Below are 14,454 nucleotides of genomic sequence, written 5' to 3'. Positions count from 1 at the left end.
AACCAGCAACTACTGTGATAATCGCTACATGATAAGTCTTTTTTCAAGCAAACAGTGTCACACAGTCTGGAGTTGCAGCCTTTTATATTGTGGGAATTTTCTGTTTATGTGATAGTAAAGTGAATATTTTGGGGTTTTGGACAAATAACAGGCAATTTGAAAATGTCAGGGAGCAGTCTGCGATGTTTTATGGGCCAAAAGATTCATTGATTAATGAAGGAAATTAGTTACAGCCGTGCTTTCAATCACCTCTCATCGTCTTCGAGCTTTTACATATTGTTTTCTTGAAGTCAGTTGTTCTAACTTGGTCGTCTTTGTCATCACTCTCGTCTGTAAACAAAATGAAGTTCATGGCTCTTTGTGTCTTGCTGATAATGAATCCACTGGTTTTCTCTTCCTGCTCAGATTTCGACGTCAGCTCTCAGAGCCGTGCCACTCGTTCCCCTCCCCGCCGACGATGGCTCGGGACGGCCGGCCCATCTACCACAGGCAGATGTCGGAGCCCAACATCCCCTTCCCTCCTCAAGGCTTCAAGCAGGAGTATGCCGACCCCCTGTTCGAACACCCGGCCATGATGGGCGCGCCGCTACCCCACACGTACCCCGCCACCATGATGATTAAACAGGAGCCGCGGGACTTCACCTACGACTCAGGTGAGAGTTTTTATTTGTTTTTTAAAAGTGCTTGAACTTGGTAAGTGAAGGAGCCATGAAGAGAGAGCAGCTTGATTTTTCTGCTGGAGCGTTATCATCTCAGGAATGGGAGAAGACATGAGAGGAGGGGGTGGCGTTTATTGAGTTTGCCCATTATTAGGGCAGGGGATCTGGTTGGGCCGGGTGTCTGTGCCGGTCGCCATTTCCTGTGGTGCTTTAATAGAAAAGAGGAAGAGGGGGGTGGGGTGGGGGGCTATGCCTGGTCACAATCCAAAATCCGCCCTCCCACGCTTGTCCGCTCCCTTTAGTTAGAGAGTAAAGGGACCTAATCATCAGCCCACGGCCTCTGCGGAGCCCGAGGCTACATCAGGACATGAATGAACATACGCCGGACTGCCGGGTTCATTCACAAGGCGGACAGAGAGGACCCAGGAGAGGCCGAGCTGGAGCAGAGTCTGTGTGACCAGTCAGGGAGAAAAGCAGCCTCCTCCCATGGCGATGAGAAAAACACTCTGGGCCTCTTTAAGGTCTCGTTTACGTTAGACTGCAGCAGCTCTGCAGCTTCTGTCACCAAGAAACTGGTTGTAGGTGCTTTTGTCACTTTATAGTGGAAAGTTCACTTTGCTATAGATGTGTTTCACAACCATGTGGCTTCACAAACTCTGTAGCTACCATGTCGTAGCCCATTAGCAGGAGCATGTCTCAATATCAGGGCTGGAACTAACAGTCATGTTTATTATTGAATCATATGTTATTTAATTTTTTTTATCAATTATTTTGTTAGAACAGGCAACAAAATTTCCTGCAGTCCAACGTGATGTCTCCAATTTGTTTGTTTTGTCCAATCAGCAGTCAAAAATCTAAATATATTAAATTTATAATAAGAAACAGAGAATATCTCACATTCAGGTGCTCAAGCCAGCAAATTGTTCATTACATTTTTGCTTGATAATGGCTTAGACAGTTATTCAGTGATAAACATGATAACTTTCTGACAACACTAATTTGATTCAACACTAGTCAGGATGTTAAATGTACATTTCACTGACTTACAGAGTGCAAAAGTGAATTAAAGTTCAATTCTTTCTTAACTGTCATCATAAGCAACCAGCAGCTCAAAATGTGAATGTTAGAGTTCACTGTAGAGATTATATATATATGTATTTAGTGTTTTGTCCATTTCTGTACCGTACTGTACGTCCAGGATGGAGCATCTGAGTGAATTTATTAGCAGTCACAGTGGAGCATGTTGACTGGAGCAGGCCTGTTGGAAAGGATGGGAGGGGAGCTGGTAATTTCATTAGCAGCAATTTCCTCTACAAGCCCATTACTTTGATGAAGTTCAGAGAAATGTTTATGGGCCCAAATGAAGGGCCTCAGTCTGTTTATTGAACATTCACTTTGTAACCTGTTTGGCCGTTTTTTTATCACAAGCCACGGCCGTGATGTCTGTGTTGTGGGAGGTTCTGACATCCCCAGTATAAATGGAGGAGGCAGTTTGAAGTGAACTGGTGAATACAGGCGTCTGTGCAAAAGTTAAAGTAATTTTTAAATAATTACATGATGAAATGTGTGGTTTTAGGGGGGAAATCTTTCAAGGAAGATGATGTTTTGGATCAAAAACAGTACAGCAGAGTAGAATCCAGGAGAAAGTTTGTTCTCTTGTTAAATCCATGATGTCGATGAAGAAAAGAAATAATAAACAGAAACAGTTTGTTAAAGGAGTCAGAGCTTTGCACTTCAAAAGTTGATAAGACAATCATCGATATTAGAAAAGCTCTACCAATATTTTTATTTCAAAGACCCTGAAAATGCAGCGTCAAGTATATTATATTAGTTTTCTCTATAACAACGAATATTAGTTAAAAAAGTCCCAATCAGACGGAAGTTACAGCGTCTTTGCCGTCTGTACTGTGATGTATTTCCCAGTGAAATTGAGTATTTGAGCGGTGTACAGTTAAAAGAGAGATTTAAATCAAATCCTTCACATTTGATTGGACCGCTAAATAGTGGGCGGGGTTAGAGTTTAGAGTGTAGCGAGTCCACTGCTGAGCGGACTACTGGCTGCACACACACCTCCCTCACCGTTAGATCAGGAGGAAGACGAGGGAGAGGTGAATGAGTTAGACCTCCACCACATAGTGCTGGAAGTAAAAACAACCCCACTAGGGGTGTAACGATTCACTGATTTGGTGATAAGTGATCTAATATCATCGATGCAGAGTTAAAACATCAATACCTATCGTCATCTTTCAGATACGCCTTTATTTTGAAATTCCCATAGCACATCTGTAAAACCTCGTTCATAATATTTGTATATATTGTATATATTTATATATCGCCACATATTGGTCCCAGGCCCCTGTGCTAAATCTAGTCAAAATTGTATCCTGGCAGACTTTGTGATATCAGCAAATATTGTATCGTCGTCCAAAGAATTGATAAAATATGGTATTATTTAGAAACTTATGATTTACACCCTGACAGATATCCAAACTCACATCACTTCCTATCACGCTCCATATTTCTCTGTTAGCTAACAGAAAAGTGCAGTTTCATATGACTGGTGAGGCTAGCTGGTTGCTCAAAGTGTCATATTGGGTTGGAAGAACTTTTGTGAACGCCCCTGGAATGCAGGATGAGTCATCAAACATTTGAAACTGTTCTTCCAGAAAAAGAAGAGACAGGGATTTTCATTTAAAAACACTCTTATATTGTTTTGTTTTTTTAGCATATTTGGCATATAAATGATCAGTTACAACTGGGAAAATATATTTTTCATTTCAGTGGGACTTTAAATGTTCCTAAATCTTGATTGATGTAAAATACGTGATGTCACTTTTTTTTTTCGAGTGGAGCCCCGCCCACTTCAAACCTGTGAGAAGAGCTCAGAGAAAAATTGAAAGTAGAAATATTTCATGGGAAACAACCAAAACCAGTGAAACTCAGCTTACAGCCCATAGGCCAAATGTGGCCCGCCATAGGGTGCCAGGTGGCCCCGGGCATTTTGTAATTCACAATGGAAATGAAATAATTAACATTTTTTGTACTTTGAATGTAAATAAGGTGCCAAAGTGCTTTTAAAAGAAAGCATCTAAATAGAGCTTGTTTATTAAAAAAAAGAGCCAGGGAGGGTCCCCTGGGCCCCCAACAGAGGTCCTCAAATCCTAGAAACACCCCTGCGTACACCTGACCCGTGTGAGGCTGCTGCAACAGGCTGTGAAATTTGATTTATCTGTTATACAGGCCTGGTGTCAGTCCTTCAGTTAATTTAGGTAATAAGTTAATAATTCAGTTAATTTAAAAATAAAGAAAAAAGCTTTCAGATGTTTAATGTTGATTCATTTTATCTGATTCATGAACTGACCCCTGGCTTTCTGGCATTTTGCAAAAGTTGCCCTCAGGCAAATTAAGCTACATATCCCTGACCTAAACTGTTTTAACTTCAGCAGAAAGTATCCTGCTCATACAAGATCTAAACACTTACCAACCTGATTGAGAAAATAAGTTCTCAGGGACTTTAAATCAAACACAACAGCTAACGTGCTGCAGTGACACAGTATCCAGTGTCAAAGTCACCTTCAGGTCTTTGATCTGAAAAGTGTGTTAAAGCTTCATGTTGACCTCCACACATTATGAAAAAACTTACATCATGTCAGCCTGTGTTTTCACACGAGCGCCGTGTTTTTATTCGGTAGTAAATCTTCCTGTGAGTGGAGACGACGCTGGGAGCGAGTATTAGCAGGGTGATATAGTGAGCTCGCCTGTGGCTGGGAGCCATTGCTGGGGGGCATATTCTTTAATCAGAGCCAGTGGTGCATTGAGTGAACAGGCTTTGACTGCTCTCAGATAACTGAGATAGTGTTCTTAATGCTGCCTTCGGGCCCTTTAACACCCACTCTCCCATTCTTGCCCGGCTTTCAGCAGAAGTGCCTAGCTGCCATTCTGTCTACTTACGGCAAGACGGCTATCTGGCTCACACTAACAGGACTGAAGGTACCAGCGATGATACAAGTGAATGTTGTGATGGTGCACTTTGGATTTGAGCCGACTTGCGTCAAAAGCTCCTTTTTTATAATCTTGTTTTGCAGGTTGTATGTTTGACAAAGTGGCGAGGCATTTCTACGATGATACCTGCGTGGTGCCTGAAAAGGTTGAAGGTGAGTCCTCCCCGAGTGCACCTTTTAACATACGACACTGAAACTTGCTTCTTGTGTAGCTGTGTTGAGACAGCACACAGTAAAGGTGCGTCATGTGTCCTGCAGGTGACATCAAGCAGGAGTCAGGCCTGTACCGCGAGGGCCCGTCGTACCAGCGCAGAGGCTCGCTGCAGCTCTGGCAGTTCTTGGTCGCTCTGCTGGACGACCCGTCCAACTCCCACTTTATCGCCTGGACCGGCCGCGGCATGGAGTTCAAACTCATCGAGCCAGAGGAGGTGAGACAGAGAAACACTGCTACTTATAATTAAATCTTTTTGTATTGAATTTTTATAGAATTAAAGATTTGATTTTAAGAGCCTTTATTTACACTTTACAAACAGGGAACAGTATATAATCATAATAATAAAGTTTATTTATACAGCACCTTTCATACAAGAAATGCATCACATAGACAGAATGAACACAAAACAAGCAATTCAATATAAAAGGACATTTAGATGTAATTAAAAACAAACGATAAGATGAAAATAGAGTCTGTAAAAACTTCTTATGAAAACAAAACCATAAATCATAAAATCAAGCAAAACACAACATTTTAAAATAATCGTTATAGCTTGGGGGCGTCACTGACAAAGGCTGCATCCCCGATCTTCTTCTTCTTGTTTCTGGGAACCTCCAATAAACCAGCAGCAGATGATCGCACTGTTCTCGAAGGCTAAAAGTTAACAAGGGAGTTAGCAACGTAGCTCGGTCCCAGCCCATGTAGGGCTTTGTGTACAAAGAGGAGGAGCTTAATATCAGTTAACAATCAACAAGCAAAACATTTACGTCAATTAAAAGCTCATCTTTTGTATATGTAAACTACTCTCTCCACACAGCCGTAGGAGCACACCACACATTGCTTATTTATGTCACAAGCAAATGTTTGAATCCGTCAATGTTTCAGTTTATCACCTTTAACAATTTGTCACTTATCAGAAAATCGCCCACAGTGTTGATAATTGAAGAAAAATGCCAAATGTCAGCTGCGTCCAGCTTCTTAAAATTAATTTGTTGCTTTTCTCATTTTTATATCTGTCTGAACTGAATGTTTTTAGGTTTTGACTTGGACTCTGGGAAGTCATGGCGGCCATTTTCACTGTTTTCTGATATTTTATGAACTAAAATTTGAATTGATTAAATGTATTAATAATCAGCAGATTAACTGATAATGAACGTAACATTTCTGTGTGTTATATTCAAATATTTGCCAGTATGTGAGAGAAAAGAAGTGTGTGATACACCCAGGCAGGATTAGACGATGTCAAAGGTCAACATTTGAAGTGAAATGAAAAATGTTCTCTGCCCTTAAAGTGGTAAAATCATGCCTGGATCTGCTGTGATAGTATTTTGTTATTTTTCTTTAACTCAACCACATCCATGTAGCTGACCCTTAGGGCCAGCGCCTGCTAAATATTTCACAGGACGCAATCCTAAAAATATAACCTATGTTGACGGTTGGGCCTTTTGAAATGGAAACAGAGGCTGCGTCTGTGTGCCCACATCACACACAGTGGGGCTCAGTCACTGTTGGGAGGATGGAGGAGGATACAGGGTGCAGGCAGGGGGGTTGGGGGTGTAGAGCGGAGGAGATAGAGGGGTACCTGGCAGCGGTCCACACAGCCCGACAGTGTGCAGAGACACGGGCCAGCTGCAGCTAACAGGGGGGCCCATTCATGCCATCAGGTGACCAAACGCACTCGATTTGGGACGCCGCAGACTAACGTTAGCTAGCGGCTTCTGGCTTTTCAGCGGGCAGGTGTAGCGTGTCGGCGAGGACAGACTGCACTGATGTTTTTGGTGTTAGTGAAACAGAGAGATGAACAACAGGAGGAAGGGAAGAGAGGAAAAGTGAGAGCAGACTCTGCGGAGGAGAAGCTGAGGAGAGCACTGTGGGTTTGGACTGCGTGGCCGGGTGGTGGGTGGTCTGGTAGACAGGTGCTGTAACATCTGCTGCCTCCTCCGCTGGGTGTGTGACAAGCTCCTAATGAACACATCCCTGGTCAGGTCTGCTCAGGCTGGACGCACTCTAATTACTGTTATTAGGAAAATATGGATTAATAAGTTTGTTTAACATTTCAGCTGCTGCCGCCGTGTTGTCAGGAAATCAGGTCCGCCGCGCGTGTCTGTGTTTGATGCATCTGCATTTTGGCATCCTGCTTCTCTGCTTCTGTTTACCCACTGTCTTTGTGTTGTTTATCTGTGTGGTACAAAGGTGGCACGTCGGTGGGGGATACAGAAGAATCGACCGGCGATGAATTACGACAAGCTCAGCCGATCGTTGCGCTACTACTACGAGAAGGGAATCATGCAAAAGGTAAAAGAAAGACAACATAAGACAGAGAATATAAACCAAAGATTAAAAGTAAAGAGGGGAAATATTAAAAGAGATTCAAATCTCTGTTCAGCTTTATTTAAATCATGAAAAATCACCATTTTAAGATGAAAAGTTTGGAGCTCATGCGCACGTTAATGGCCTGATTGATACCATCTGTGTGAAAAGAGGAGCATGTGCACCTCCCCTCCCTGAGGTAGCTCATATAAGGAGGTGGAGCAGCTCAGAAACGGTAAACCTGATGAAGCTCAAGACAATGAAACTTTGCTCCTGCACACTTTAGCGTTAAAAAAGTCATATACTGTGTTCTGGACATCAAGGATGATTGGGGACATTTGTTGTTCCATGTTAGAGCACAAGAAATCAACATATATCACAGTTTTAAAGTAACAGCAAATGATAAAATCCCTCCATCAGATGTCAATCAAACTGCAGCTTTAAAATGTCACTGCCAGTTAAACTCCACAAAGAGACTTCCAGAGTTACTTTCCTTTTGTTTTCGGAGGTGTTCCTGGAGCTGTTTCACCACAGTCCACAATTAGTCTTGATTTTTTCCAGCTGTGAGCAGCTCCTTCGTTTCCTTTGTTCCATGCATTGTGGCTGAATCACACTCTCAGGCAACCAAATAAAGATTTTCTAATCCTTATTTAGTGCGAGCACACTTGAAACTCAAACCCTGCTCACAGTTGGTATGTAACATGGATTTGGGACACGATGAAGTTAAACCTGAGTGTGTGGAGCTTACGAGTGTCAGCTGGTAATCAGGTAAACTTAATGAAGTTTCTTGAAAGAAGGAACTCTGTCCACTGCGACTGTGTGTGACTCTGAGCCAGGTGTAAGCGATCTGCGGCTCTGGACCCACATGCAGCTCTTCAGCCCTTCTCCAGTGGCTCTCTGTGGCTTTGACAAAAAATGATATGGAAATGAATGTTTTAAACATTTTAATTTTCATTTATCATAGTTGTAGCCCTAAAGTGATCCTAACATTTTCCAACTGTATAAACATGTAGCCTATACACTGAATTAAAAAAATATTTGAACATCTCATCAACTATGTGCGTCACACGTTTACAGCCTGGTGCCTTTTCCTAAAATGTGCCCAATCTCAATAGCGATGGCTCGTCTTGAGTCCCCTTAGTGAGGCTAGCTGTTGCTTCTAAATCCAAAAAGAGAAAATGTCTCAGAGGCAAATAGAGTGGACAGAATTGTTTGCTTTCACCAATAAGGTTGCTGACACCTGCTCTAAGCTGAGGTGTAGTGCTACCAGAGCACACCAGAATGATTTATTTTCCTCCAAGTTACAAAAGAAAATATTTGCAGTTCATGTAAAGCTGTTGAAATTCATACACATTTTTTAAGTGCTTTAAGACCCAATCATGACTCAAACGAATGTCATGCAAAAGAGCCAACAAAAACAAATTTCAGATTAGTCATATTGACATTTAAGGTGTGTTAATTGATTCACAGCGTCACCTCGTGTTAAGTAACGTGAGAAAACGTACATTTTTGGAACAGCTGAAAAGGTAAAAGTTTAAAATGATGTAACATTAGTTAAACAACAATAAAACCAAGCCCACGCCTGCCTTGGGCTAGCTAACAGGTCAGCTTCTACGAATGCTAGATAGCTAATTAGCACTGATGATGATAGCGTCGGCCTGGTTCCGGGAAAAATGCATCTAAAATTACTGGGGGTGCTCCAGTAGCTACAGTGCAGGCCTTCAACAGCAGTGAAAAATTATGTAGGAGTTACGGGTCAAGTGCACAGTCCCCGATGACCTGATTACTCAGGAACACAGTGTAACAAGTTGTAAACAGGATTAAATTAATAGTGTTGTTGCATTACAGCAGCAGTTTGCTTTATGAGTCAGAATCGCACCTGTCCACTAAAACTCCCAGAGGAATCACTGCCAAATATCACCACCGACTTACATGAAAGCACAAAACAGGATCTAATAAAAAAATTTCTCAACATGTTGAAACTCTTCATAAAATCCTGTCTAACATTAGATTGTGTCAATTAGAGTTAAATACTGTAGACATGTGTAACCTGGCCACTGTAGGGTTACATAACCTTTGAAGCAAACTATAGTTAAATTGTGAGCGTGCATGCATGTGCACGTCGTACACTGTAAACCCCAGTGCGCTCAGTCAACTTAAATTTTTTTGGGAACAGCTTGCACTCGAAACTTTTAGTTTAGTTCCAACACAATAACATCAAAGTTTTGAGTTCACCAAACCCAAAATAAATGTGTCACATGACCCTCGTCTGACAGGAATTTTATGTCAGTTTTACTTAACTTTTTATTGTTGTTTGAGCATTAAATTCTGTGTCATATAAACATAAAAACATTGAGTGCACATTTCACAACATTTTTTTTTAAATTTCATTGAACTATAAAGATATATTGTGGTGAGCTGAGGTTTCTCGAGTGCCAGAATAAGGCAAAGAGATGAGTTCTGAACCAGGAAGTGCTCTTTATTTCATCTCACTAACTGTACAACTTAACTTGTGTTGCAAAATGTCCTTTACCACGACATTAACTAACTCAATAGAACCATTGTGAAACACAATGTCTCATGGCATGCTGGGAAACTCCACCCATTTCGCCCCAACACGCCACAATATGTTAAGTCCACAGTGATAGTGTTTTTTATTGGCCTTAAACTAATTAGGTGAAATCAGCTTTTGTAAATTTTTGTCACATTAACTCAAAAATTGTTGACTTAACATAAAAAAAATTATGTCAAACTCACAAGGGAGGGATGAGTCTTTGTGTCAAGTGAACTTAAAGTTTTTGTCATTTTGACAGTCTGGGGCATTTGTGTAGACTTTACAATAAAATTTGGGGTTTACAGTGTACACTCAAAAAAATAAGCCACTGGTTCACCGTCAAAAAATGAAGGGAACAATTTGCGTGCGTCTTCTTAAGTAGTTCCAACTCTGGAATCAGTGAGTCAATCCTATGAGACTTTTATAATCTGACAAACTCAGTTAATTTAGTACAACCAACATGCTCTGCTTTGACCTTTTAAGTTGAACCAACCTAATATTTATCCAAAAGTTGTGGTGTTACTAAGTGGTAAAATTACTTTGTTTAAGATATTTTAACTTGTTCAATTTAATAACATCCTACTAAAAAATGTCAAAACTGTTTGTTTTTTATTTTCATCAACTTGTAACAAGTTGTTAACTGATTAAAACCTGTAACTGAAACAAAGTTAATCTTTTTATGCTGAAAAACTTCTTTCTTTTAAGTGTTATCTACTGACCTCGTGAATCATTTTAGGTGCTCTCTGACACGTCTGACTGTACGAGACAATCATGTGACCATAACCACTATGCTTTATTCACCAAATGTTTTCTGTCTTTGCTGAGACAAATTTGACTTGAAGGTGTTTTTGTAGAGTCACTCTGAAGCTCACGAGGGTTGTGCATGAACTTTAAGAGATGGAAGAGACCTGAGAAAATGTGTTTTTGAAAATGTGATTAATGAAATAGATCATTTATCACCGTGTGTTGACACATGGATATTTAATGTTTTTACCCACTGACTGTATTTGTGAGACAATATTTTAAAAAGATGATTTTTATTTACGGCCATTTATATTTTTTATTTATTTCTTTTTTGTTTCCACTAAGAATATTTTGTGTGAAAAGTTTTTTTTATTTGTTTGGTTTTTTTTTTTGGTTTTTTTTTAAAAAAAAGCATGATGATCATGTTCTGTAGTCTTGGTATCTGTGGTGATTTATCAGTCAGGTTTTCATTTAAAGGACTCCTTGTCTCTGTGTTTGCATTCTCAAAGTTACAAAAGTCCAAACCTAATTTATTTCTCCCCCTCGTCTGCTCCATCCAGGTGGCCGGCGAGAGATACGTCTACAAGTTTGTGTGCGACCCCGAGGCCTTGTTCTCCATGGCGTTTCCCGACAATCAGCGGCCGGTGCTGAAGACGGACATGGAGAGGCAGATCAACGAGGAGGACACAGTGCCGCTGTCGCACTTTGATGAAAACATGGCCTACGTACAGGAGGGGCCCTACTGTCCGCCGCACCCCTACAACGAGGGCTACGTTTATTAACGTCAGCCACACACACACCTCCACTCTCCCCTCCCCCCCTGCCTCCTCCGTCCATACACCTGAGACTGTCATGTCCTCTAATTCACAGTCGCTCCGGGAGTAAGACTGAACATACACATGCAGCGGAGCTTCCCTTCTCTCTCTCACAGAAACACACACATCCTCTTTTTTTTTTCTGACGTTGAAGCCGCACAGCAGGATGGAGAGTGCACTTTATGGACAGGAAGCGCGGTGATAACCTGCCAGGGGCTGGCTATGTGGTTGGCTTTGTTTATGTTTGTACATTAATGTGGAAATCATTCTGTTTATTTTTAATCCTATGATTTTGAGCATGTGGCGCCCTGCTGAGACAGGACTCACCGGCCAACTCGTGGTCACACAAGGACTGAATCCTCCTGCGAAAGAAACTCGTCTCCACACAAATCGAAGGACGATCACTTCTGCTCGACTAGTTTGTCCTCAAACAGCCATCCTGTACCTTCATGCTCATTTAAAGTGGCAGCGTATTGTAACGATGCTTTTATGGTGAAGTGACATGATTATAGACTTGAAACAGTAATGTGATAATAAGAGACATTTAGCTACCATCAGTGAGAACTGCCTCGCCGCCAGTTTGATCATAACACCTGTCGTCTGTCGATGCCCCTCGTCCAATCAAACTGTAGATCTCATCATGTAGGTGTTTTTGCTGTAACGACACAAAACCCTGGATAATTAACTCAGAAACCTCGTGGGTTAGTAAAGTAAAGACACAAAGATGCACCTCGAATTGTACTGAAGAAAATACGGCCTGTGTTTAGGATAATCAATAAAGCTTCAGGCCGCTGTAAAATAACTCATCCACTGTAAACAGACATTTTTCTTTTTATTCTGAAACTCATCAGAGCAGCAGTAGTCCGTTTGTCATTTTCAATGAATAACAGGTGAAAGTGTATGTACAGTTAAAGTGGACACAGCAACCAGTCAGTCAGCACATTTAGGATTTTATTTTCAAACCCAAATAAAGTAAGATTTTATTGGCTTAATCGTTAAAAAAAACGACAAAATAAAAGTCCAAAACTTCCCTGATTTCCTTTCTGTTTTGTTCCAGGTGAACATGAGGTGTACATTCTGCTTTGCCATCGATAGGGTTGCTTTTTTTTTTTGTTTTAAAAAAAAGTATAAGAAATATTTAGAGTTTTATAATGTGATGAAAAAACATTCATGTTATAACACAAATAATGTTCCATTGTATAATCAGGTAAATGCACATTTTGTTGCTGCTTCAAATTGTAAGTGTATTTTCTAGTTTAAAGAAAAAAAAAGAAGTGCGGCAGTCACGGTCTGCTATTCTGGATTTTTTTTCTTCTATTTGGTTTGTTGTTTTTTGTTTTTCTTTTGTTTTTTCAATTTGAGCATTAAAAAAATCTGGTCTGAGTTTTGTTTCTCAGTGTTAACGTGTGTGGGATGGGACCGGCAATAGCAAAACTTCTGTAATAAAATAGCTCTGAAAATCAAAGTTATTGCCAACTTTCAGATTTTGTTTCATAATTACTCATTACATAAAAGTTTTGTTGCTAAAAACTGTGGCATTTCTTCTCAGTTCCAAGTCTGAGGCAATTTTACACTCAAACTTTCAGGTTTCCCACTGTTTTACCAACCTGGAAAAGTCACCGAGTTCGACAATCTTGTTTTCCAGGCCCCGGACGAGTTATTAAAATTAGTAAAATTTTTGATAGTTGGGATGAGTAAAATGCTTGAAACTTTTGGAAACATCATGGAATTATCAAAATACTTAAAAGTTTTTTAAAAGTAATGGAATTAGTAAAATACTTGAAGGTTTTGGAAAAGTCTTGGAATAAGAACAATTTTTGAAAGTTTTTTTAAGTTGTGGAATTAGTAAAATTCTTTAAAGTTTTGGAAATGTCATGGAAATAGTAAAATACTTTAAAGTTTCAGAAAATTTGTGGAATTCGTAAAAAATTTTTAAAGTTGTGGAAAAGTCATGGAATTGGGAAAATTATTTTAAGTTTTTGAAAAGCTATGGGATTGGTAAAATAGTTGAAACGTTGGAAAATTTGTGGAATTCGTAAAACATTTTGAAAGTTTTGGAAAAGTCATGGAATTAGTAAAAACCTTAAACGTTTTTGAAACATCAAGGGATTAGTAAAATCCTTAAAAGTTTTGGAAACATCATGGGTTAGTAAAATTCTTGTAAGTTTTGGAAAAGTCATGGAATTAGTGAAAACCTTAAACGTTTTTGAAACATCAAGGGATTAGTAAAATACTTAAAAGTTTTGGAAATGTCATGGAATTAGTAAAGTCCTTGAAAGTCTTGGAAAAGTCATGCAATTTAGTTGTGTATAATGAAATTAATTAGGGATGCACCGATTCATCAGCCGCACATCGGTATCAGCCGGAATTCACCTTGTTGACTACCATCGGCCTCTCGGCTGATGAGACGCCATTCACTGACGGCAGCGGCCGATGTTTTTCAGTTGTGTCACATCAATTGTTCACGGGCTAAAAAGCAGGGCTTGAGACTAACAGCATCTCGTCTTCCCTGTGACAAAAGAAAAAATATTTGGGACGAACAAATCTTCCCCGTGACACCGTCGGGACAAAAGGACACAGTAAACTCACTATTGACATCAGGGGATGCTCCCTGTTGTTTCTGTGACAATGCTACACTGTGAACAGTAAATCTGTGTTGACATCGGCAGGAAGAGAGCTAACTAATGTTAGCAGCCAGTAGCTGGAACTAACTGCTGATGGAGGTTGCGTTAAATTACAATATGATGCCTTGGAGCTCTATCGAGTAAAAATGAGTGTTGGGCGAAGATAAATTAAAATGTCATGAAATGTAATCTTGTAAAATGTAGATTTTGGTGAGAAATAAATACAGTTGTACGAACTCACAGTGATATAAAATAGATATTATTTAGGGAATTATGTTATATTATAAATAGTAAAAACATTTTGAAGCAGTTTTTGTTTTTGAAATATTTTTATTGCGAAAGGAAGTATTTTAAAGGTTCTTTCCTAAATTTGTAAGATTAATCATGTGCTCATTCAGAGAGTGTGATGAAGAGCTGAATGTCTTTAAAACAGTTTTACGGTGATTTTTTTTTTCCTCCATCACAAAAGACACAATTAATAAAAAAGAACAAAATAACCAACAACAACATAAAAATCATTGGTATCAGCCCAC

The 14,454-nt window shown here is 39.9% G+C and overlaps 1 protein-coding gene across 8 annotated transcripts in view; it reads left to right on the top strand.

Annotated features, from left to right (window-relative positions):
• etv1 (ETS variant transcription factor 1) overlaps positions 1-12,783 on the top strand; it is a 29,773-nt gene extending 16,990 nt beyond the window's left edge. For 5 of the 8 annotated variants that reach the window (XM_050046914.1, XM_050046913.1, XM_050046916.1 and 2 more), the window contains 6 exons: positions 406-653; positions 4,578-4,649; positions 4,745-4,813; positions 4,919-5,088; positions 7,068-7,169; positions 11,043-12,783. In XM_050046914.1, the coding sequence (XP_049902871.1) occupies positions 406-653; positions 4,578-4,649; positions 4,745-4,813; positions 4,919-5,088; positions 7,068-7,169; positions 11,043-11,264 (883 nt within the window). In that variant the 3' untranslated portion in view covers positions 11,265-12,783. The remainder of the gene's footprint in view (positions 1-405; positions 654-4,577; positions 4,650-4,744; positions 4,814-4,918; positions 5,089-7,067; positions 7,170-11,042) is intronic. The other 3 variants (XM_050046915.1, XM_050046917.1, XM_050046919.1) reach the window with 2 other exon arrangements.
• The last annotated feature ends 1,671 nt before the right edge of the window (positions 12,784-14,454 follow it).

This window comes from Epinephelus moara, chromosome 6 (assembly GCF_006386435.1).
Source record: "Epinephelus moara isolate mb chromosome 6, YSFRI_EMoa_1.0, whole genome shotgun sequence".
NCBI classification, from domain to species: domain Eukaryota; kingdom Metazoa; phylum Chordata; class Actinopteri; order Perciformes; family Serranidae; genus Epinephelus; species Epinephelus moara.
Note: the sequence above shows the minus strand (reverse complement) of the source record. Positions and strands in the feature narration are given on the sequence as shown.